This window comes from Ambystoma mexicanum, chromosome 6p (genome assembly GCF_040938575.1).
Source record: "Ambystoma mexicanum isolate Mex_15411 chromosome 6p, UKY_AmexF1_1, whole genome shotgun sequence".
NCBI lineage: Eukaryota > Metazoa > Chordata > Amphibia > Caudata > Ambystomatidae > Ambystoma > Ambystoma mexicanum.
In genome coordinates, this window is record NC_090935.1 from 1,266,120,620 (window position 1) to 1,266,142,300 (window position 21,681).

At 45.0% G+C, this 21,681-nt stretch overlaps 1 protein-coding gene across 5 annotated transcripts in view; it reads left to right on the forward strand.

Moving 5' to 3' along the window:
* Positions 1-21,681, forward strand: part of KDM4C (lysine demethylase 4C) — a 3,084,728-nt gene that overhangs the window by 721,743 nt on the left and 2,341,304 nt on the right. For all 5 annotated transcript variants that reach the window (XM_069625930.1, XM_069625928.1, XM_069625929.1 and 2 more), the window contains one exon: positions 1,406-1,599. In XM_069625930.1, the coding sequence (XP_069482031.1) occupies positions 1,406-1,599 (194 nt within the window). The remainder of the gene's footprint in view (positions 1-1,405; positions 1,600-21,681) is intronic.

Genomic DNA, 21,681 nt, shown 5'->3' on the forward strand with positions numbered 1-21,681 from the left:
AAGGTTCTGGATCCCGAACAGAGGTGAAGCCTATGTTGATACGAGTCATCTTCCTCGTGGAAGTAGTTATCAGGGGAGTGAACCAAGTGGGCTTGAAAAAAGAATAGAAACCAGGCTCTAGGACCCAAAATAAAGTAACTGATATCAGCACATCAGTTATCCTCCTTGTGGCAGTACTTGGCAGGAGAGTGAACCAAATGGGCCTGATGAGAAAGGGGGAGCGAACAGGGTCTGGGATACAAACAAGTATCCAGGAGGAGGGAGTCGTTCTCCTGGACACATTTGCAACTTTGGTGAAACCTTTATCCAGGTTAAGCGAGTCATTCTCCCTGGATCCAGCTTGAATATTAACTGAGTAGCCTGAGGAAAGGAGTCATTCCTCCGGGCCACGTCTGGAACTGGGTGTAAACAAGACATGGGGAAGGGAGTCATTACCCCTCATATTGATTGGAGTACTGAAGAGATTTTCTTTTAAAAACACCAGGAGAAGGGAGTAATTCTCCTTCCGAGAGAACTTTACTTTTGATTAAGACTCTTCTGTTATAGTGTAAGCAATAAAGGTAAGGTTTTGATTTAGGACGGTGGTTTCTTTAGTTATGGACATTCTGACATCCCCTTTAGTTTTTAGTTTGAGGCAGGGAAACCCCTATTAGAGTTAGGTATAGCTAGGTTTTTTAATTTAATGAACGTCTTTGCTAACCACCATGACGCATCCTGGTCAGTTGACTTCTTCTGCACCCTTACAGCAGGCTCACCCCACTGATTGGCATCCAATCTGCTAGTTAGGGACCTCCAGTGCCCTCCGAGGGGGGGTTCCGGAGTCATTCAGTCTCACTGTAATCCCCTGGGTTCAACACTGATGCCGGGGGTCCACCTTCTCTGGGTTTTTCGGGGCTGCACTGGCCTAAGAGCTACAGGGACATGCAACTACATCGGTCCTCCGCTCGGCCCCACCGCGTTTGCCTTTTACATTTTACTTTTTCTGCCCTCTCACCTGCTCCCTCCTCCCCTCCTTTTTCCATGTTTCCTTTTCAGCCTCTAGCACTTTTAAGACTCAATGAACTCTAGTGTGTTACTTTGAGACTCCTCCATCACTGGCCTCACACTGGATTGTGAATGCAATGTAAGTGTCTCCTTCACTGGAACTCTGAAAGACAGCAAGCCCTTGGGACTGCAACCATCGTGAGGTAGGGCCTGCTTTCTTATGACTGCCATCTTTAATCAGGAAGAACAGAAATGCAGGTCACCTAAGCATATATGAAATGCAATCCGCATGTTGAGCAACAACCTATTTAACATAGTTATTGTTCTAATGGTTGCTTCTGGCAGCAATATATTATATGTATATATTAAAATATTAAAATGCATGCTTGTGTTTTTTTTCCTTTTTTTGTCTATTTTTTAGGATATTAACGAATGGAACATTTCTCACCTTAACACAATTTTGGATGTGGTTGGGGAAGACTGTGGAATTTCCATTGAGGGAGTAAATACGCCATACCTATATTTTGGTATGTGGAAAACAACATTTGCTTGGCACACAGAAGACATGGATCTTTATAGCATCAACTACCTTCATTTTGGAGAGCCCAAGTCCTGGTAGGTTAAGCTTGTTCTCTTATGCTATGCAAATATTGTAATTGTGTCTCTAGCATTCTGAAATCAACAACCAGTGTTCACCCATTCGTAATACAGTTTGCCATATCCCTGTCTGCACTATACCGTCATTTTAGACTCTGATCTAATGTATACTCTTCAGTATAGTATGCATTTATGAATCATTGTTCCCGAAGACTACCATAGAAGGTCTCAGTCTCTTGGCCAATCCCTTCCCTTCAATAGCCTTTTCCAAGAATTACTGACACATGCTATAGATTAGTTCCGCTGTCTGTAAAAATCAATTTCTTATAGGCAGAGGCATATAATGTGTGTTAGGACCGGAACTTTACTGGAAAAAGGTTGTAAAGGCCTTAATCGGCTATTTTCAGTGTATTTAAGAGAAAGCCACTAAGCTAGGTTTAGGGCAACCAACCTGGGATTTACTTCTCGGTGTAGAACACCCACATAAAATTTTTGAAATCCTCCTCTCATCAACCTTTCCCTACATATTAGAGGCTTCTTAGGTATTCTAACGTGTCATAAAGTTGAACAGATCTTGAATCCCCGGGAAAGCAATATATGATGGGAATGTGGAACATCTTGAAAGATATATGACCAATCTGAGGATATCGGCCCTTCTCCCCTGGGGAGGGCCTTTCCCAGGGGGCCAGAGCAGTGCGTCCACAGTACAATAATCCCCTTGGGGTGGTGCACAGTGGGATTATCACCTGGGAAGGGAAGCCCTTTATAGGACTAGGGACGATCACCCTCAGGAGACGCGGTATAACTCTGTTGAAAACCTTTTGACCCCTTTTCAGGAGTTAGATTTCCCTCCCATCTGCCCTGATTAGAATGATATGATGCTGGGTAAAACCACTCCATTTAGGCAGAATAAAGAACAAACCAGTATTGGCTCGTTATATTTCAAGAAATGTACTCAGACGAGAATGTAGACTGCGAGGACAAAGATCACACCAGTAAACCGAAGTGAACAGTCCAGTTCTAGAAGGAATCTGATTGGTCAGGAGAACACCCTTCTCGAATGCAGGAATTTAAATATATGACAGTTGAAAAGCCAGAGAGAATCCCTCTGGGAAGCTATGACCGGAGATGCAAAGCACTGAGGTGGAGAGCAGAGCCACGGGAACCCCAAACCGGGGGACGCCAGGGGCACTGTTGCGCGATAGGCAGAATGGCAGCCATCGTGTGAGTTCCGTGAGTCAGCTGAGATCCTTGGCACAATATCGGCATGAAATGAAGCGTGCTTTGCGTCAAAATACTTGAGAAGCATTATAAAAGGTGTGGGCACAACTTGCCCCAAGGGCAAACTTATTCCTGCAGTGCCGACTGAAAAATCAAGCCACAAGCCCAGGCGCTGTGTGGTGGTCACGGCGAGCCACTAATTGCCAGGACTCCCCCCAGCTGGGGTGAAGACGGCAGCTGATATCCGGAGAGGAGCTCTGCAACCACAAAGACTAGGTGGGGTGTGAGTGTGGAGGAGGTGTCCGTCGGCCCACCTCCCGTGTTGCCGTTATCCGCGGCGGGCTATGGCTGTGTCAGCCGTTGTGTTGAGTGGGGGAGGGTACCGAGCAGAGGAGGACCCGACTTGTGCCCAGGGCTGTGCGGCGGCAGCTGCGTGGGCTGTGGTGGTCGCCGGGCTTCCGCTGCCACCTGAGGGACGCGGCTAGTGGGCGTAAGCCCGGATAAGAGGAGACAGCTTCTTCCATGCGTGCAGAGGCTTTCACCTGCACTGAACCCAGCTGCTATGAAGCGCCTGCGCACTCTTCGTCTTTGTGCTCTTGCTGGTGGCTGAAGGAGCAAGTGGGTTGGGTCCCGTTCTCCTGCGTTTAGACGCGCTGTTGAACCGCTGTCTCCCCCCCCCCCACTGCTTCCATTGCTGCTACTCCCCACATATCAATCATACCCTGGCTTATGAGCCCAGGTCACAGGAGTGGGGGAAGATGTGAGCTGCTGCCTCCATGTTACTGTGCATAAGAAGATCTGAGCCGGCAATCTAGAAAGGACATTTATTTGCATGCCTGGGACAGGAATTGATTATTGTTGCCCGTTGTAAAGGTGACTCATCGCATTGTTGCCCTGCGTATGGGTTGTTGGCCCTTCTGCTTATGTGGGTAATGCTTTCTTTTTGCTCAGAGGTGTGGGGGCTGTCTGACTTCAACTTGGTGGTGCGGATTGGGCGGGGTAGCGCGACCCGTGTGACCAGCCGCTTATCTGCTCCCCCCAACTGGCATCGCTGTGGCCGGCCCGCTGCAATGTAATGTGGAGACGAATACTGAGGACCACAGCGCACACCAGGGAACAGCTGGGGCGCAGTTTGAGCGTGCAGTGACTGTGAGGCCTGCTAGGAGGAGGAATTAATAAGATTGGTAACCATTTGAGGAGACCCGACTGAACGGTTGTGCTTTGGCCCCATGGCATAGTTGACGGCCGCTCTGGCTGGGTGAACTGCAACTCGACTTACCTCGTAACGTATCGCTCATCGAGCTGCAAGTTATAAAGGAGGGCTAAAAGGTGCAGCACTATACCCAAGGGTGCTGGCCCCAAGGAGAGTGGCACGATGGACAGATTTGCTAAACCTACCTCTAGGCAGGCAGAAACAGTATGCGAGGGAGCAAGTAACCAGGAATTGCCAACAGCAATCCATCGTCCTCCAGGGAGTCATGGCCATCATGCAGCAGGGATTCACCTCCATCAACGACAAGCTCGATGGTATTACTGTCAATGTTACCATGATTCGGGCTCAGCTGGAAAAAGCTACACAACGAATCAGAGACGCGGATCAGTACAGCGGAGGACGCCATAGCAGCACTACAAGGGAAAGTGACGACCATGGCAAAAAATCTAGGCAGCATTAAGATGAAGTGTGAGGATTTGGAGGCAAGATCAAGACGAAACAATGTTCGCATCTTAAAGAGTACCTGAGGATGCACTGAAGGGCCCTTTGGAGACAGCAGTAGGGGAGTTGCTGAAAGATCTGCTGGGGGGATACTGGTTGGTATCAAATGTTTGTAGTGGAGCGCGTGCACAGGGCGCTGATGGCGAAACCTAAACCGGGTGGGATTCCCCGGCCAATAATTGCGGGCCTAATGAACTACAGAGACAGAGATCTAGCTTTGAGTACTGAGTGGGAGAAGCAGGACCTGAAGATGGGCTCCAGCGTGGTCCATATATGTCTGGATTACACAATTGCAGTAAAGCAGGAGAGACGCACATTTGTGGGGGTTAAAAAGCTTCTTAGGGAGCGCAGAATTCCCTAAGCTATGTTGTATCCTGCTAGACTGCGACTACAATTTAAGAAAAAGACTTCTTTACGTTCCCTGAGGAGGCTGCATCATTTGTAGAGGCCAACATTACCCTACCGGAGAGGCACGCGTCGGAGGATACTTAACATTTTAAATATATGTGTATCCCACCTGTAACTATGCAAATTAAGATGTGTTGATGGTAACGTTTGTTTAAATTCCTTCATTTATGGTTCAAGTCTAGCTGAGACGGAACATTACCTGTGCTGGGGTCTCCACTCACCATGGTAGCAGTCGCCTCCAATGCGAGTGCACATTTTTGTTGGGCAGGACAGGGTTGGAGGGGGTAGAGGTAGAGGGATGATCATAGTCAAAGTTTGGGGCACTATGAGGGGGGAAAGGGGCTGGGAGGGGTGTTGGGGTGAAACTGTTGACGCACAGGTTAGACATTACATATTGCGGTCTGGACAGGAGTTTGTGCAGGGGTGTGTGGAATGTTCAGGGATACGTGAAAGAAGATGGCAGGAAACAATCCAGCTGATGTTAAGCTACTGAGTTGGAACGTGTGGGGCTTGGGTATCCCTATGAAGATGCGTACAGTTATGGCATATGTTAATAGGTGGGGCCAAGCTTCTGTTTTTACAAGAAACACACCTGCTAGAGCATCATGCACATAAGGTCGCCCCTAGTTGGAGAGATCAGCGATACTTAACATCTTACTCCACTAGAGCACGGGGGGGGAGGGTCATGATCCTGGTGCACCGTCACTGCCATTTACTCATTATGCGACAGAGCTTGACAATGTGGCAGGTTTTTGATAGTTCATGGAAAGTTAGGGTGTGTGGAAGTACTCTTGATGAACGTATATGGCCGAATCTAGATGACTGAGTTTTATGATACCTTATTCCAAAAATGTGCCAGGTACCCCACCGCTTCAGTAATCTGTGGCAGAGTCTTCAATACGATAATTGATGTACAGTTAGATCGCACATCCTCCACACCCAGATCCATAACAAATTCAGGACATATTACACACGCACACATTGAGGATTTGGGAGTAATAGATGTGTGGCGCACACTCCATGGCACACAAAGCGCTTTTACTTTCTATTCATCGGTACACGATATGCTTTCACGTATTGATTACTGGCTGACATCCCATAGGTTAGTAAATTGGGTGACCGAGTGCAGCGTGTTGCCCAGAACTCTGTCCTATCACTCCCCAGTTTCGCTCTAATTGAGCAGTCCAGGTGGCACGGCCCAGCGACCACAGTGGCGATTAAAGGCTGCAACCCTAATGGACCCTGTCTTCTGGCCCAGTATGGCGCAACATATAGATACCTACTTTGAGAACAATGAAGGGTCAGTAACCATGCAGGCTATTCTCTGGCAGGCATTCAAGGTATATATGAGGGGGGTTGCAATGTCAACTGAGTTAAGGGTGTTACGCGACATTAGGAAGGAATTAAAACGATGCAAGGATGCATTAGCATGGCTGTAAGCAGACTACGTTAGGAGCCCCACACCGAAGATCAGCAAGGATATTATGGCTCATTTAGATAAATATTGGGATGCGGCAGATAGAGAGTTACGGTACTTTGACCAACCAGTAGCAGTGCGCCGATATGGGGAGTTAAGGAGGCCGGGGAAACTACTAGCGCAGATGGTTCCGCTGCGAGAGGGGTAGCACTAACCTACTGTGCAATGCCACCGCAGATGGAATGGTGGTCAATAAAATAGAAGAAGTGAGTGAGGTGTTTTACGATTTTTATAAGAACCTGTACTCCCCTCCCAGAATGTGGCCACGTGTGACGAGATTGACAAATATTTAGCCAAAATACCCACAACCCTCCTGTCGGCAGAAGCTTGCGCCACACTGGAGGAACCTATAAAGTTGAGTGAGATTAAGGTAGCGATTAGAAATCAGCCGGAAGGGAAGGCCCTGGGCTCTGCCGGCCTTGGAGCAGAGTTGTATAAAGAATGTATAGATGTGTTATCTCCCTGACTATTAAAGATATGGGCAGAGGCACTGGAAATTGGCACCCTGCCGAAGTCTAAGGGTGAGGCTATTATTACTCTGCTACTAAAGTCTGGTAAGCCTCCGGAAGATTGCGGATTTTACCGAACATTGTCCCTGAAAAACACTGATGTCAAAATATTTGCGAAAATATTGGCTACTAGACTCAACCCGCTAATGCCCTATATGGTGCATGAAGATCAGGCGGGGTTTGTATTGGGGAGATCGACAGCGTCCAATATTCATTGGATGTTTAATATTATGGCTAGGGTGCCACAAGATCTAGAGGGGGTTGCTGTGTCCTTTAGACATGCAGAAAGCATTTGACACAGTATACTGGCCTTTTTTGTTTAGGGTTCTCCACAACTATGGGTTCGGGCCAAACTTTTCAAAATGGGTGCACATTTTATATACGCACCCATATGCCAGAGTGTGCATGAATGGAGTGCTTTCACCGATACTTGCATTAGTGCTAGGTTCCAGGTAGGGTTTCCCGTTATCGCCATTGCTGTTTGCCTTGGTGATTGAGTCCCTGGCAGATCTAATGAGGGCTCGACATGTCTGCGCTGGCATTAACATATCTGGGCAGGTTGAACTCATAACCAAATATGCAAATGACATCATGATGTATGTCAGGGACCCTGGGAAGTATGTGCAGAGGATACTGGCTAAGGTTCACGAGTTCGGGAAATATTCTGGACTACGCCTGAATAGTAGCAAGTCCGAGGTTTTCCCACTCACGGACAGCACGCCTGAACCAAGGAACTTGTTCTTTCTGAGATGGACATATCGACATATAAAATACCTCTGGGTTGTGATCACTAGGTCTGCAGCCCTTTTCAAGTCCCTTAATTATGACCCTCTGGCTGTGGTGATGTTTGCCAAGTTGGAACGGTGGAACCAGCTCCCTATTTCCCTGATGGGACGGGTTGCACTGGTAAAAATGGTTCATTTGCCCAAACTCTTTTCTCTTCAGCAATATCCAATTATGGCCAGTAAGAGCCTTTTTCACTAAATTAACTGCAGCGTGTTCATCAATTGTATGGAAGGGGCAGATAAGGGTCAGTTGGAAGCACCTCACACTACCGTATGAACTCGGAGGTTGGCAGCACCAGACATCGGGCTGTATTACCTTTCTGATCAAGCATATTACGCAGCTCATTGGGTCGGGGAGGGACCCTACACATCGTATGTTGGATTGGAAAAGCAGGGAAAGTGACAGAAACTCTGCTATATAAGCTGGCTGTAGATACCCTGGGTAATGTTAATCAACTGGACCCAGTGTCAGTCACACAGGAGGCATGGACCAGACTAGTTAAGCAGCCCAAGAATACTATATTATATAGTAGAGCCATGCCAATCTTATATGTGACCTTCCTAGGGCCATCGAGGGACAGGGTACTGGCAGCACATTGGTGCAGGGTAAGCGTGCTGAAATTGAGAGATTTATTCCATGAAGGGGTATTGGTAACTTGGGACACAATGATTAAAGCATATGTGGGGGACACCCCTCTTCAGAAGCTTCAATATTGTCGCATTAGTTTAGCAGTTGCAGCAACGTGGTCCGAGTTCCCCGGGAGCCAGCATCTCACCCGAGTCTCAACTGCATACTGACCTCAGATGCAACAAAGAAGTCTGCTTCAGCACTATATAAACTAGCACACATGGCTAGGGGGGTACAAACATCAGACATTAAGGGGGACTGGGAGTCACCTTTACTGAAACACATTGGTTGCAACTATGTAGACTTACAAGGCAGATATTGTTAAACTCTAGATACAGGCTAATACACTTTAAGATCTTAAATAGAGTGCCTCTTACCCCAGCCTGCCTCAATAAAATGTACCCCCAACTCAGATGGGAAATGCCCCCATTGTGGAGCGGGGGACGATGATATAATGCATAGGTTGCGGTCCTGTCAGGCATTATCAGAATATTTGGACATGGTATGTAGAGGGCTAGAAGAGATGGTAGACCAGCCCATGACATGGAAACACTCAACATGTATTTTGGGAGGTGTGTATAAATTCAATCCATTGAAGCGCACATTGGTAAATATTGGTCTATTATTGGCTAAGAGGGCTATCCTTGTGAGATGGAAGAGTAAAGCAGCACCCACAATTGAATACTGGCTCGATGATATGACCTGGGCGAATGATAAAGCGAAAGTATATTCTAGCTTGATAACGCCAGCCAGTCGACCGACAGATATATGGGGTGACTTCCGACTATATTTGGTGAATAAAAGTATGGAGGAAGAAGATGATGTAACTGTAATGTAAAATAATGTATATAAGGTGCTGAAGTCAATGATGGTTGCATATGTTACCTCTCCTTGTCCTTCATTTTATGGAAACGTATGGTTTTGTAATGTTATTTTAAGATGTGGTTCGCCATGCATGAAGCATGACTGTAGTGATATGGCAGCCCAAGGAAGAGGGACAATCCGTCGCACTGTCCGCAAACCCCACCAGGCGTTGAGATGTCGCAGGAGCTGTACAGCATGGGAACTGCAGCCCGGGAAGCAATGGGTTATTGGCGGAGCCGAGCACGTGAATCCATGAAAGATTCAATGTTGGAGAACAAGCAAGTTACTTACCTATAACTCCTGTTCTCCAGCATTGGTGTCTACGTGCACTGACAGATCTGAAGATGGCCACCAGAGACAGAGCTGGGGAGGACTGGTGTCATTGGCTGGGGCAGTAGGACCCAAAGTAACCACAATAGGCTGTATAAGTGACAAGCAGTTTCAAGCTTTAAAGCAAAACTGCTTTAATATTACCATGGATTCCCAGCCTGACGGCAGTGAATATTCATGAGCATGTGAATCCATGAAAGATACCAATGCTGGAGAACAGGAGTTACAGGTAAGTAACTTGTTCCTTATTTTGCAGAGCAAGAGGAACACAGGGCCATACCTACCAACTAGCCACGAGGAACAAACCAGAAAAAACTGGAGAAAAGCCCTTTTATAGTGAGGTTAATTGGAACCCTTAATTGACGTAACCAATATTTCAACTGACCAATGAGGTTATGAACTAACCGGAGATGCCTATGATGTAAGCACTGCTTCCACCAATGGGGAAGGCCGACAGTTTAACCAATCGGGAGTTGGCTAGTGGAGAAAGGACTGTATAAAAGGAGACAAAGTTCAGTTGCAATTTGTCTCAACTGGGGATATGATATGATATGGCATTTATAACGCGCCTATACAGAAATGTTTCAAGGCACGACGAGACAAGGGGGGAGAAACAAAGGGAGGACAGACAACGATCCTACTAAGCCAGGTGTCATTCAGATCGCGCAAGTGCATGGGAAGGGGGAAGAGGAAAAGTGCGTGGGGGGAAGGGAGAGGGGAAAGTGCAGTACATGGGAAAGTGGAATAAATAAGGTAAATAAAACAAATAAAACAGCCAGCTAGTGGCAAGTGCAAGGAAGTGCAGACATACGTGCTGGTAGAGGGACTGTAGGGATACAGAAAACGGTCCCCAGGTGCAGGGGTTGCCAGGGAGGCAGGGCAGGTGGGCAATTGATGAGGCCTGGGCCAGAGATCAGAAAGGGTGGCCAGGTAACCAGTGCAATTTCAGTCAGGAATTCAACAGGGGAGGGGAGGGGAGAAAGCGGAAGCAAAGAGGAAGGTTTTGAGGTGCTTCCGGAACCAGAGATGGTTCTCCTCGAGTTTCAGGGAGGCAGGAAGGCTGTTCCAGAGAGAGGCCCCTGCCGAAGAGAGTGATCTGCCACCAACTCGTTGCTTGGAGAAGCAACGAACCCTGAGGGAGTTGTAGGCATATGAGCGAAGAGCTCGAGAGGGAAGATATTTAGGAAGAGAGAGTTGAAGGTATTGCGGCCCCAGACCCCAGAAGGCCTTGTGTACAATGCAGAGGGTTTTGAACATAATCCTTGCAGTCACTGAGAGCCAGTGCAGAGATTTCAGTCCTGGAGAAATACAATCCCTGGGCTTGAGGCCAACGACCAATCTCGCAGTCCTGTTCTGGATAAGTTGCAGAGAGCGGAGAGTGGAGGCAGGCAGATTTAGATAGAGGCTGTTACAATAGTCCAGCTTAGAGAGGACCAGGGCTCTGGGGACAGTGAGCTTCTGGGGGAAGGTGAGGCAAGGAAGAATACCTCTAAGGAGGTGCAGCTGGTAGTGTGACTTCTTAGAGACGTCAGAGATGTGAGGGGAGAAGGAGAGTGCAGAGTTGAAGATGACCCCGAGGTTTTTAGCCTTGCAGGTGGGAGTGGGAGGAGGGCCAAGAGAGGCCGGCCAGAGAGCTGCAGGGAAGGAGGGAGTGGGTGTAACGATGAGTAGAATCTCAATCTTACTGGCATTAAGGCAGAGGTCATTGGCGGCACACCATTCCTGGATGGCAGACACAGTCGGAGATTAGGGAAGGAGAGGAGGAGGAGGAGGAGACAGAGGGTAGCCTGAAAATGAGCTGGGTACCATCCGATATAGCACTGAAAGTTGGGATGGAGAGCGGTGATGCAGTGGGCAAGGAGTGCCAGGTATTGGTTGAACAGCCAGGGAGAAAGGTTGGATCCCTGGGGGACACCACAGGTAGAGAAAAAGATGTCAGAGAGGAAGGACCCAAGTTGGACCTGGGAGGGTCGGTCGGAGAGGAAAGAAGTCAGCCACGCCAGAGCCTGACCAGTGATACCCAGGTTATCACAGAGATCGGTTGAGCAGGATGGCATGGTTGACAGTGTCAAAGGCAGAAGAGAGATCAAGCAAGATAAGAACGGATGGGGTGTTGGAGTCAAGGTTGGTTAGCAGGTCTTCACGGATGTTCAGGAGAGCAGTTTCCGTGCTTCTGGCAACTCTGAAGCCAGCTGATGGTCATGAAGACAACCAACAGATTCAGTGTGGAGATTGAGCTGGGAGATGGCCATTTTCTCCAGGAGCTTGCCCAGGAAGGGAGTGATGGAGATTGGGCGATAGTTAGCCAGGCAGGAGGGGTCGGCAGAGGGTTTCTTCAGAAGCTTCACTGGCTCCCTGTCTTTTGTTTGTAGAACACAGTGGAGAGGAAGCCTGAAGCATGGTAAGAAAAGCTGCCTTATGCCCGCCAGCTACTCTGGCGTGCTGAAGAGGGAAACATGAGAGAGCCCAGCTGAGCCCAGAGGGGGAGAAGAGGCCAGTACCCCCTCTGATCCAGGAGCTCTGAGGAGCTAGCAGGAAGGCAGCCCGAGCTAGCCTATAGAGGAGGCTAGGCAACCTTAAGTTCCCCAGTGAAGAGAGAACTGTGGGCAGCTGACTACTCCTTGAAGGGACGAGGTGAGAAGTGGTGAGCCCAGTTCTAAGGAGTCATGTTAGAGACTCATCCCGTTGCTCCAAGTGCAAGATACCCCAAGAGAGGGGAAAAGAATGAAGAATCCCCAAGAAAGGAGGACAAGAGCCAAGATAACCTGAGAGAGGGGGGGGGAAAGTCAATAGTCCCAGGAGAGGGGGAGAGAGTGAAGTCACTCTGAAGCAGGGATAACATAGAAACAAGTGAGATATACCCAGAGCGGAGAGAAAGAGACTGTGAATTCTTGAAGTAAAAAATAAGAAAAGCCCAGATTGGGCTAAACAAGTAAAAGCAACGCCCAGAGCCGGGAGGAACAAAGACTGAAATAACCAAGGAAGACTTTCTTTGGGAACTATGGTTGGAAAACCTGGCCATTATACCTGCACCTGTTGAATTTTCTATCCAGGGGAACCAGAGTGGGAGAAAACATGGACCAGAAGCAGTCAACCATCTTTTAATTGTTGAACCCTTTAGACCTATGTGTGTTAGTTTTGCTAGAGAAATAATAGGCTAGGATTTCGACTAGGGAGGTTTTGATTCATCTTGACAGTAGTACCCTTTTGTCGAGCGTTTGGATTTTCTAATAGGGAACAGATCTCTTTGAGTTGGAGAACGTTTTTATTGTTTTAGCTTTTTTTCTTTCTTTTAAGCTGGCCAGGAAGTCAGGTTTACTGTATAAAAAAGAAAAGAAAGCCCTGTGACCAATATGTCCCAGTGTCCAAGTCCTAATTCTAGTTGTGCTTACACCATCTGTTAGCTGGTTAAACATTCCTGGATCTGGTCTCTGCCTGAAGTAAGTTCAAAGATGAGGATGAGAAATCTGAGGGAGGAAGACCTTGTCCATCAGAATATTACCAATGTAAAGAAATGTCTTTTTTGCCTGCATCGAGGGATCCAGGGTCCGAAATTGAGTGGAGCTGGGAGCTAATTAGCTCCTGCCTACGAGAGCCTGGTTAGCATAAAACCAAAAACTACCAGCAGCTACTTTTGGCTCCCCTGGCCAAATGGTCCCTTACAAACATGCATATGTGAAATGAACTTTGAGTATTTGAGAATGCTTATAAAGAATTAGGGCACATCTATTACACGTGTAAACATTATTATTATTATTTGTTTTAGTTGTGAATTACAACTTTTTCAAATTAAAATGCGAACAGAATACATTCTAACAATTTGTACAAACCTAGTACATTTGACCACATCGGTTAATAAGATGGATAGTTCACTACAAACGTTAAAATACATTCATAAAATAGTTGTGAACATTGGTATTAACTAAAAGAGAAAAAATAAATAAAAGGATCAAATAATTTAAAATAAAATCGATAATGCTCATCCAAGTAATAAATAATGAGTGCAGCATAGATGCATTGCGGCCCTACATGAGATTTAACTAAAGGATGTTAGGAGGGCTGTTTCAGGCTTTGCCCAAGTCCGGAAAGGTCAGTTATTCATTAGGAATCAAGGTGATATGAATCTTATGTTGTTAAAGTCGTGATACTATACATGTGACCCTGTGCCTAAGTGGTTACATATGAGTAGGTGAGCAAACGGCTAATCAGTGTGGGTGTCAGCCAGGGCGGCCTACTGGAAGGATAAGAACAGGAGATGTGAAGCACTTGCAGTTACTTAAGGAAAAGAGGCATCATCAGGGAGATTTAGGGCCAAAAGAAAGTGCATTGCGGCTAGATTTAACGAAATGTGGGTTGCATTAAATATTTTCATTATATCTGTGGTTAAAGTTCTAATTTGGCTAAGATGCTTGAAAAATAACTATTTTCTTTGCTGTGCTAACCGGGGTCATTCCACTATTAAATGTTGGAGGGTCTCGTGTTGAGCAAGATTGTTACAAAACCTAGAGCTCACATCAGCATTTGAAAGTTTGGCATGAAGTGCAAGTTGAACTTTTGTGGGCCATAGATTCAGGTGAATTCTCAACACGATGGATGCGTATTTGGAGTTGGGAAATGTTAACATATAAGGAGGCACTTGATGAAGGGATCTTAACGGATAGTTTCCTGAACAAAAGATTGCATAAAGGTCGAACTTTTCCCATGTAGTGCGCCAGTCCCATGACCACAATTACATTTTCGCTTTATAAGGGATGTTCTAAGAGCAGTTGGAGAATAATGTCTGCTTTCACCAAGAGATCATTACAGTAGGATTCCCATGTGTGCATTTCTAACCTTTTAAGACTGCAGATAGTAACAGGATTAGAGTGATGGGGTTGTTCAAGGTAACAGAACATTTTTTAAACAATAGCGCCTGCCAAGCAACCACTGCAGATAGTCATATAAGGCCTAGCTCATAGTGCAGGACTGCGATTGGAATGCCCTGAGAAAGGGAGAGAATTCTCTTCCAATAGGTAGCTTCAAGAAGATCCCAGTTGGGGTAGTTTTCTGGGTGCTTTGCCTGGGCACCATAGGTGATAATTGGAAGCACTTTCTGTGTATAAAACTTAACAGAAGGAATATACAAAAACTTACCATATTTCCTTTGGAGTAGTTTACCCTGCGTTGCAAGGGTGACTATTTTTGCTTTTAATACGTTTTTGTACGGCAGGTCAGAAATGTTATCACTTATATTCTGACCAAGATATCTAAATTTGTTCACGATAGAGGGAGAGGAATTGGCAATAGTCCAGCTAAATTAAATTTTGCTTTTGTTAAAAATAGAATGGAGAATCATGGAATTGGATTTTTGAACATTTTTAGTTAAGTCATTAGCTTGCGCATATTGGTAGGGGGCATTCAACTTTCTTTGAAGGCCTAAGGGTGTCTGGTCGATTAAAACAAGGTCGTCAGCATATAAAAGCCAGGAGATTTTGCTGCCACCAATTCTGAGGGTAAAGGAATGGCTGAGCTCTAAAAAGTGATTAATATCTTTAATATAAAAGTTAAAAAGGATGGAGGCTAAAATACAACCTTGTATTAAACCACAGTAAGTAGGAACGGCTTTTGTGAGAAGTCCATTTTTAGTTAGTTTCACCTTTACGGACGTGTCTGTATAAAATTGATAAATGATGTTAAAAATGTAATGAGGGTAACCTGCGTTGAGTAAATTTGGCCATAATAGCTCACGGGAAACCGAGTCAAAAGCTTGTCTAAAATCTATAAAAGCCAGGAAAATAGGTTGCTTCCTATTAATAGCTTGCTGTTTGATGGTTGAAAGTAAGACCTAATGTAAAGGCGTCCCTATTCCCTTAACAAATTCTGATTGATGTTTATCAAACAGGTTTGCAGCATTCATCCATTTTGTGAGGTCTTTTAAAATCCATCTGGCAAAGATCTTTCCTGGGATATCTAATAAGGCAATGGGCCTATAGTTTTCTGGAGCGTTACCTTTTCTTGAAAATTGGAATTATGATAGATTCTTTCCAAGATTTTGGGATGACGCCTGTTTTAAGAACGATGCTGAAAATAGTTTCCAGTATAGCAGCCCATTCGTTTGGATGGGCTTTCAATACAGAGTTTGACAGGCCGTCTGGCCACGGAGCTCTGGAGGAACTGAGGTTGTTAATGAGAAGAATATCTAATTGATCAAATACAAGAGTGGTGGGACCTGGATCGGGAATATAAAGTGGTGGTGACTCGGCAACAGGTTTGGCAAATAGCAATGAAAAGTGGGTAATCCATTCTTGTTCAGTTACCTTGTTCAACACTAGGGACAAGAGAGCACATGTGGGTTCTTTGTTTGAAAGGGCCCAGATTTGAGCAGTTGATTTGTTAGAAACAGCAGTTAGCATATCTTCCCCGTCTTTTTGACGTTGGTTCGATTTCCATTGCCTAACTGAATTTCTATAGCGCATGCAAGCTCTTAATCTTGCTTCCTTTTGGCCCAAGGTGCTTGCTTTTTTTTAGGGCTTTGCAAAAATTAATCTTCAGTGACTGGTCATAGAAGTGTTTGTTTGAAAAATGGGCGACTATTCTGACTAGCAGTTTCAGTAATTAGCTTTAGTGTATCTGTATACTCAGGGATGCTCTGCAGGGAAGCTTGATTAAAGAAGGAGTTAAGGTGTTGATTGAAGATTTCGAGTTTAAATGCTGACCACTTTATTCTGTTTCGGCCACTATTAAGAGTAATTGACCCTTTGCAAAAATCGCCCACGCTGTTGGCCAGAACGGTCCTTTTAGTCTCTAGGATGTTTTGATCACTAGATTTGGTGGGGATGACCGAGAATGTTGCAATTCGATTAATTGCGTGGGCAGATAGGAAGAAATAATCCAAAATGGCCTGAGATGACCCTCTTGACCAGGTAGGTGCAGGAGGGCTGTCTCCAGACACTGTCCCATTCAGGAGAGTGACATTTTGCTCTTTCATTAGTGATATCCAGTTGCAAGGTCTCCCTGTAAGAGATTCAGGTTTAGTAGGGATACAGTTGATGTTAAGATCTCCAACTATAATGGTTGAGAGTTTGGCCATCATTGGCAATTAAGTCCAACATTTGTTGAGTATGCCTCAGAAATGTGTCCTCCTCAATGTCAGCCAGGTTCCAGTAAATGTTTAACAAGGCAGTTTGTGAACTTAATGGATGCTGGGGGTTAGATGTTAATAATTTAACTAGTTGAACACCTAGTGTGGGTGAAGTCCATGGTTCTAAGTGGATGAATGATCTAAGTTTAACAGCAATGAGCAGCCCCACAGCAGGGCGAACTTTTGCTTGTTTTAGAGCTGGAATCCAAGCTATATTGAAGCCTGGCCATATCGGTTGGGACGTAAACCATGTCTCTTGTAAGGCTATAATATCATACAAGTTTAGGTGATTCACTTTAAATGTCATTGAGATGAGTGAACCCTCTTGTATTCCAGATAGCTATGCTGAGAAGTTGAGAAGGGGGAGTTGGTTGGCGTTTATGTTTTAAGGTACGGTTACTGTCAGAGATGGCTTTTGTAAGCCAAGACCATTTCGACCCTGCAGGGGTAGGGGTATTGACTTTAAATCTGACTTACGATGAAATAGACCTCTAAAAGAGGAACAGTTGAAAGAAAGAGGGGCAAATGTATCATGGTCCTCCCTATGGGAGACTGGGCGCAAGTGACCTGGGGTATTTTTATCTCTACAATGATGAGCGCGACAAGTGGGTTTTCTAGTGGTAAAACTAAGGTCAATTTTCATGGTCCTATTGGGCTGAATTTGCAACTGGAAGCCACAGTGTAATAGATAATCTCTCTTTTGCCAGAACAAGTCTCTGGCTATTTGGGATGGGATGTGCAGTACTACTGTGTCGAACTGAGAGCTGGATGTTAAACCAATTGCTCTTATGTCATCTGATTGAATATTTTTCAACTGAGGAATGGTGTGAAGGGCTGTAAGTATTGTGGTCCTATTAAGAAAAGGGTCAGTCCCTTATCTATGCAACATTGTCAGTAGAAATCTGTCAAGGATGGCAGGATGTCCATTTTCAGACTTAGAATCCTGGTGGGAGCCGTTGTTTTGCTGCGTTTTAGAGAATTGGGATATGTTGGATGGATGCAGATGACTGCTTTGAGAAATAGGCTGTTGAGTAGCCTGGGCAGGGAGGAGATGACTACTTTTGAGGATTTGGACTCTGTTCTCTTATAGGATTAGAAAGTTTGGAAATGCCTCTTCTAAGGTCGTAGTCATTACCTTGCAGCTAGAATTAGTTGAGGCATAATGGAAGCTCTCATGGATCGAATCTATTTGTGGAAGGGACGAAATAGAATATGTGGAAAGATTCATAAGGTCATTGTTTGCCTCAGGGTCTCTATCAAGAATGGGAGCATTGACAGTGTCACCTTTTGAGTCTAATTCAGGAATATATGTAGAAGCATGGCCCAACGTTGTTAATGTCAACTGAACAGGGTTACAACTGGATGCTCGCACACTAGCGAGAGGAGATTCTGAAGTGTCATCAGGCATAGAACCAGCTTGTGATTTTGTTGTAGCAGCCCTGGATGCAGTCGTCAGGCTGTTAATACGTTTTTTAGATCTATGTTTGCAGATATTTTGAGAGCTGGTTGATTTTTTTGCCCATTAGAGATTTTTTTTCTTGACTCCCATTAATGCAATTTAAAAAAAAAAAAATTCTTGCGAGCAGTAGTGTGAAATAGGTCAAAAATCAGAGCTTCTACAAATTCAGAATCTCTGGGAATCAATGTATTATCTGGTATAATCGAGAGAAGCATCACATCTTGGCCCATTTGCCTCCATTTGAAATGAGACATGAATTATGGACTCCCATTCAACCAGATGAACACTCCCCTCAGAGAGTATTGCAGTGGGTTTCACATTCTGGGCTTGTGATAAGGTGCCCATCATGATCTGGATGAGGGAATTTGGTTCCAATGCTGGCGGTTGGCGAGAGATTTCAGCAGCCAACCAGTCAAACTTTGCTAGGAGTAGGTTCAGAAGAGCATTGTGTCATTTTTTTTTTCTGTAGCCTCATGAATTTTAGTGAGGCTATACATGGTCGTATTAATGGCGGTTAATGTAGTTTCCAGCATGAGCATTGGAAGATGAGTAACTCTGAATAAAGGCCTCAGTGTCGGTCTAGCAAAAGACGCTGCAGACGAATTTGATGAAAAGGTGGAATTTCCCCATCTTCAATTTCTGCATTTGGATAGATAATGGGGGCGGGGGGGAATTAGACAAGTTAGAAGGCGGTTTCATGTTGCTGTCGCTCAGTTGCGTCTCAGCAACAGTGTTCATGGGAACATGTAATGACTGAACATGTTGAAGGTGGAGAGGCCTGGTATTTGGAATAGAAGAAGGAGACCTAGGGGATAAAAAAAAGACTTAACGGCCACTTCCTCTTGAATAGCCGCTTGAACCATTTGGGAGTATAGAAGCGGGAGCTGAGGGTGGTCGGACATATGGATGCTAACTGTGACTTTTTCTACTGTGGGATAAAAGGCAGTTAAATTTGCTGGTGTACGAGTCTCCTGATCAACATTTGCAACTGCGGGTGTAAGGCAGGCAAGAACCTCTAGGACCGATGGTTGGTGATTCTCATCCATGGGAGTTGACAGGCTTGATTGCAAAGCACTAAGTGCAGAAGTGGCGAGGGCTTGTATAGGAGCAATAGATTGCGAGGCTGAAGATGCTGCAGACGCTAGTGGTAAGACACCGACTTTTAGTGATTGGTAAAAACTCCTGATGTCGGTGCTTTTGCCTTTGAAGCTTTTGATTTCCGGGAGCGGGTGACAAGCAGGAGCATTACAAAACTGGTCATTAGAAGGACCATTGCATGAGTTGTGCTGTGGAAGACAGAAAGCAGATTGCAAAGGCATTGCAGGCTTTAGGGTGTAAGCTGCCATTATTCAAGTAGGCAGGATTTAGAGATATTAAAAGAAAAAGGTTAAAAAATCTTCCAATAAGAAGTAACACCAAGTATCGGGACTGAGGGATTTCAGGAGCACTGGACGACGCCGCTGAGCCACGCAACAGCACCCGCCGGATGCACTTTCCCGAATGCACGCGTGCACTCCTGGTTTTGTAGGAACACTGGGAAGTGTGGGCGTTGCTTACACACTGGAAGGAAACGGATGAAAAATTAGATGTATACACTGTCTGTATAAATTGGTGAAGATTAGAGCATACCACGTTCACAAGTCCACTGGGATTGTAGACTGATTTTGTTCAACAAGCAATATGAGTAAGAAGCAAACGCAGTAGTGCCGGGCACAGTGATATGGCAGGAGGCAGGAACACAGCGGAACAGCACTCGCAGGATGCACTCTCCCCATAATTGGTCATACAAACTGGACAAAAAGTTTAAGGGTGCATCTCAAGTGGGTCTTAAATGTGCTGTGCGCTGGTACTCACTCCTGGTTCACCAGGGTTGCTCCTGCCTACTTGGTGATGTCTGACACCCATGAGCTGGTTTTAGATCCTGCTCATTGAGTCTTAATTTCAAACCCTGGGGATCTAATTAGCCAGCTTGGTCAGTCACTTCTCTGGTATCACCTTTGGTTATCCTCATTGATTTAGTTCAGTCTAGTCTGCATTGTTTCAACTTTCAAAGTAAGGTTTTCTTATTTAGATTTACGACAACATTCATTGCTTTGCGTTGAGGTTTCGGAAATCCACGTGATTCTGAAATGCACAAAGTTTTGTCAGTCTTCTGCTCTTTCTCTTTCGTTTTGGTGATGAATTCTGTGGACCAACCCTTACAACCTCTTTGTTTTTTCCTTTGGTTATGAAAATGTGTATGCAACCTCTTCGCCCCATTACCCCAGTCTCTACTAGACTAAAAGGATCAGGTGCACTCCGGGTTTTAATTGAATAATTGTTGATATATTGTACAAATTGATTAGATTTAAGACAACAGTTGTGGTGCTAGTAGACATCAGGTTTTTCTACCTAAAACCAGTGGTCTAAGTTTACGGAAAGAAGTAGTGGAACTATGTTCCCTACTGGCCTGCACCGCTCCCCACAGACTCCATCGCCACCCACCCTTCCACGCACATTACAAACCCCTAAACGCATGCGCTTGCTGTTTAGGGGAACGTTCAGTGCAGTGCACTGAAAGTGCAAGTTTCAACTTCTTCCTAGACTTTTATTTTAAAACGAAACCGTTCCGTAGCGGTTTCTTTTTAAAATAAAAGTATAGGAACAGTCAAACTTAATGAAAAGAAGTAGAGGAGCACCGCTCCCGCCCACTTCGGCCACTGCCTAAAACCCTCTATAAAAAATGCCAAAATAGTCATAACAGCTGCCCTGTTAGACCTTCCACACTCTAATCGAGTGGCTAACTCTTCTCTTAGAATACATTGAATTGTGATTGAATTGTGATTTAATCGGAAATTCTACATAACTCTGAAAATAATTCTAAATTAGAAACAGTTAAACAAGTAGCTTTGTAGCACATGTATACATTTAATTTAACAATGTGTCCAATTAACATGAGATATACATGTTTTTTAACACTTGCTCAAACAATGTTTCTTCATTTTCCATAATCAATACATATAATCAAAATTAATGTGTCCAATCAAAATGTTCAATGTTGCTTCAATATAATTTATTCAAGTTTGTCAAACATATATGGGAGTGGACTATTATTTGAGGATGTGGGTTGTTGGAGCGTTGGTGTTTGCACAAAAACAGATATTAAAAGTATGGAAAACAAGGAAAAAGCTGCAAATTGATACTTTGCTGAATGAGTTAGTTGTATTATACACATATGAAAAGGTGATGTTTAAGAAAATGGAATGCTATGATGATTATGTCAATATGTGGAAGTGTGTGTGTGTGTGTATATATATATATATATATGTTCATTTAGTGCTGTTAAGCAGCAGTGAAGTGAGTTGCACTCTTTGAAGTTTAAATAATTATGGCAGCTGCTCGAAGTCCAAATAAAAAAAATGTCTTTATTGGTGCATCACAATTAAAAGTCTGCCAAATGCGGCATTCCCAAAAAGATTAAAACTGAAAATTCGGCAGCATCATAACGCGTTTCACGACTGGCACGTCGCTTGTTCACATGAGCTGCCTGTGAGATCGAGTGTGTACATATAGGAGTCCTCCTCCACCAAACACAGCGCTCTGAAT